The sequence below is a fragment of the Arachis duranensis genome, chromosome 3 (assembly GCF_000817695.3).
Source record: "Arachis duranensis cultivar V14167 chromosome 3, aradu.V14167.gnm2.J7QH, whole genome shotgun sequence".
Taxonomy (NCBI): Eukaryota; Viridiplantae; Streptophyta; class Magnoliopsida; order Fabales; family Fabaceae; genus Arachis; species Arachis duranensis.
The window spans coordinates 105,027,723-105,031,575 of record NC_029774.3 but is presented as its reverse complement, the minus strand read 5'-3'; the positions used below and the strand labels follow the sequence as shown (position 1 = coordinate 105,031,575).

Here is a 3,853-nt window from a genome sequence, read left to right as displayed (position 1 = left end):
ATGGCACAGTGCAACTCACGCAAGGCGAGGGAATCAAACCCTGCGTGCCAGGTGGAGGTGAAGCGCCGAACCGATGAACACCCGCCGCAGATCACGGTGACCTTCGTGAACGGCGTCGAGCAAGCCTTCGATGCGACCTCAACCCCTGCACAGATCATAAGGACCATGATTCTTGAAAAAGGCCAAACCCTAGAGACCGAGCAGATGTTCCGAGAAGCTGGTGAGTCATGGCCCGCCATCATTCCCAAAGAAGAGCTATCTCAGCCCGCACCTGGCGTCAATGTTTGTTTTTTCTCGCTTTATCGATTTTGTTTACTTGCGATTATGTTTGGTGCGGTTCCTTTCAATGTTAATTCTCTGCTTATTATTTCATTGCGGATCTTTTTCTGTTACTTTCTGGATGGTAATTAGTGCTGCATTATCGTCTTTACTTTTGGAATTTAGAATTGTATGGAAACGGAAAACTGCTCTTACATTTATCTGGGACAGTAATTTTGATTTTCAAACTTAAACATCCCTGGATTGCATTTTTCAATCTCAAATATGAGTAGTGGATGTTGCATTTAATCTATTTGTCGCATGATGAGTATAGCTTTTCTCATAGGAGCAATGATGAGTTTGGTGGTTTTCCTGTTCTTCATGCCTGATATCCTACTTTAATTTGATCTTGCCTGTAATAAATTTTAATGCAAAATTGCACATTTTTATTAGGGTGTTTGAAAGGTATTTTTTGCTTGTATTGTTATATAGAATAAGGAAGATACATTACAATTCTGAGATAAATTGAAGTTCCTAAGTATGCACTATGGATTCATTGATTTTACTACCAAGGTACATGTCATATGTTGCTAGAAACAGCAAAGAAGAAACCATTCGTATTGATTAACTGTATGTTCCAGAATTTTGCTATAAGATGGACATAATTTCTTCCCCGAATATATAAATAATGCTATATAATAATCCATATTAGTTGTCTGTATGCTATCTTTATGTGGTTACTCATTGATGCACTAGTAATACATATGCTTTTGCAAAATGCAACTAATTTCTCTGCATGGTCTTACAATTTATGTTTCTCAATATCATTCCGTCCATTTAAGTATATGATCTATACCTATTCTATTAATTTTATTTTTCTTTCATGTGCCCTTCTTTTCAGCCCAGGAAAGCAGAGGAGAAGAAGCAATAGTCATGTATTGTTGAACCTACGAACAGCCAGAAAATGTTCCAATTTTCTCACACACTCTCTCATTTCTTTTGGCGGGGAGAGTACATAATGATCACGGCTATTCTGTGCTTTGCTGTATTTTGGAGTTGAATTATTGATATTGATTAAACAAATATGCATGTGACTCGTGTAATAATTATTGTTTCTGAATGCAAAATTTTGAAACTGCAGTAATTTCATCCTAGAATTTGTTAAGGAAATATGCTCATGGTGTTCTGTTTTAATTAAGGAAATATGCTGTTATATGCATAAGTTGTTTTGGCTCATGGTGTTCTATTTTAATTTTGATTTTATTCTGACTTTGTAATTGTGCATTCTGATTTTTATGCATTTATGATATGATTTATGTTAATTTTAGACCCTCATTAATTTTAATTTTATTGATATAGGTGTTTTCGAATTACTTCATGGCTAGTAATGCTAGAGAAGACACACAAAGTAACAATGTTGCAAACTTTTAATGATGATGAAGATGTTGAAAGTGATTAAGATTAAGGGTTGAAGCTCCTTTTATATCTAATATTGTAATTTCTTTATTATGGTGTTAAATTTGTAGTGATCTAACAATTTTTTTTTAAATTTCAAGTTATTTTAGCTAATGACATTGTATGAATTTTATGTTTGTATTTTAATTTGTTTATGAATTTTAAATTTGTCTTAATTTATATATGAATAGGTAAAATTAAAATATTTAATTTTTATAGGGGGCGGGTCGGGGTGGAGCGGGTACCCGCAGGGGCGGATTCGGGTTCTATAATTTACTACCCGCGGGTACTGATGGGGCGGGTAGTATATGCATAACAGGACGGCGGGGCGGGGTCGGGTAGGGCAAAAACCCGCCCCTACCCGTCCCACTGCCACCCCTATACATACTTGATGGATTTAGTAATTTTTTTAAGTGAGTTTTTACGAATTTCAATCTAAAAAAATACAATTAATTTAATTTAGAATAATCACTACCTTATATACAAAAAGGAACTATTATATATTGATACATATATAATCGTAAACAAATAACTACTTTATTTATAATTATTACTATATTTATAAGTAATTTAATTTGGAATAATCACATCTTTATTTATAATTCAATCCTAATTGTGTTGTACATTGGGTCTCACTGCCTTCTTCATTCAGATTAGCAAAATTTTTATTATTGTATTGAAATGCGCAATTTTATTTGAATCTTCAAATGTCAGAGGACTAACATCGAGCTATGAACCTGATGTAGTACAAAGTTAGCTTCATAGATTTAGAGAAAATTTCTAATTTCTCATAATATACACAATTAATCTCCCTATCCAATGGTATATGCATTCAGATCATTCACTATTTAGGAAAAGGTCTGTGTGCAGCGGGATCTTTGATATGTTTAGGCATTCCTTACTATTGGACGCTTTTGAAATTTGGTGATTATCAATCCCATCGATAGTTTGTCATATGTATTGAGAACACGCTAACTAAAGTCAATAATAAAATCAGTTGCATCTAAAAAATGGTATTCATTAAACTGCCACTATATACTTGATGTATTTAGTAAGTTTCTTTAAGTGAGTTCTACAAATTTTAATCTTCACAGGTAAAACTAATAATAAAATTAAAAAGTTCTGGTTTCTCGAACTGTTTTTGCCATGGAGAAGATATTGTGTTGTACATGGGGTGTCACTATCTTCTTCATTGTCATTAGCCATGTTTTGATTTTGGAATTGAAAAAGAAAATTTAATTTGCATGACAACTGAAGCAGAACTAACATCGAGATATGAACCTGATGAAATTCAACGTTAGCTTCATAGATTTAAGAAAATTTTCTAATATCTCATAACATAGAAAATTGATCTCCCTATCCAAACTTCTATACATGCAGACCATTCACTATTTAGGATATTGATGACAAGTCATCATATACCCATTTTTCAAGCTAATTTCACTTGTTTCACTAGTTTTTATGCACTTTCTTGCACTATAAGCAAGCAATTTAGAGTGGAATTGCATGTTTTATTTGAATCAATCAACCACCCTTTAATTTATGCTAAATCATGAGATTCAAGCTAAATTTAATTGATTTTTGAATGATTTATGAACCTTGTGAATTTGGTGATACTTTGATTGGTTGTTTTGATTATTTGTAGGTGAAGAAAAGAACAAAAGAAGAAAGTGTGGCCTAAGAAGTGTGGCCCAAGGAAGAAAATACTGTGGCAAAATGGAAGGAGGAAGCACACTGCTCTCCAAGGAAGCACACTGCTCTCCAAGGAAGCACAACAAGGAACCAAGCATGCAAGGCTTCATTGCCCTGCCCACCTTGAGAGCGGAGCACAATTCTAAGCCAAGAGACAAGGAAGAGCAAAAACATTGCTCTGCCCTCCTTGGAGAGCATTATCGGGCTCTCACCAAAATAAATCAAAGGAAATTGTTCTCCAAGTGCCACCCATGGGTTTTGAACCCAAGCTCAAGAGGGAAGGAAGTGGCGCTCAAATGAAAGAAAAACAAGCCAAAATTGGCTTATTTTCAACCACCAAGGATCGAACACAACACCTTGAGGAAGCAAGGAACTAGGCGCTACTTTGGTGCCAAAGAAACCAAGAAAAAAAGGCAACAATTCCCTCCACCAAGTTTCGAACCAAGGA

General features: G+C 34.7%; 1 protein-coding gene across 1 annotated transcript; it reads left to right on the top strand.

Moving 5' to 3' along the window:
- Positions 1 to 1,727, top strand: LOC107479979 (uncharacterized). Its single transcript, XM_016100099.3, has 2 exons — positions 1 to 282; positions 1,160 to 1,727. The coding sequence occupies exons 1-2, from the start codon at positions 1 to 3 to the stop codon at positions 1,187 to 1,189; spliced, it is 312 nt and encodes a 103-aa protein (XP_015955585.1). The 3' UTR covers positions 1,190 to 1,727.
- Positions 1,728 to 3,853: the final 2,126 nt, after the last annotated feature.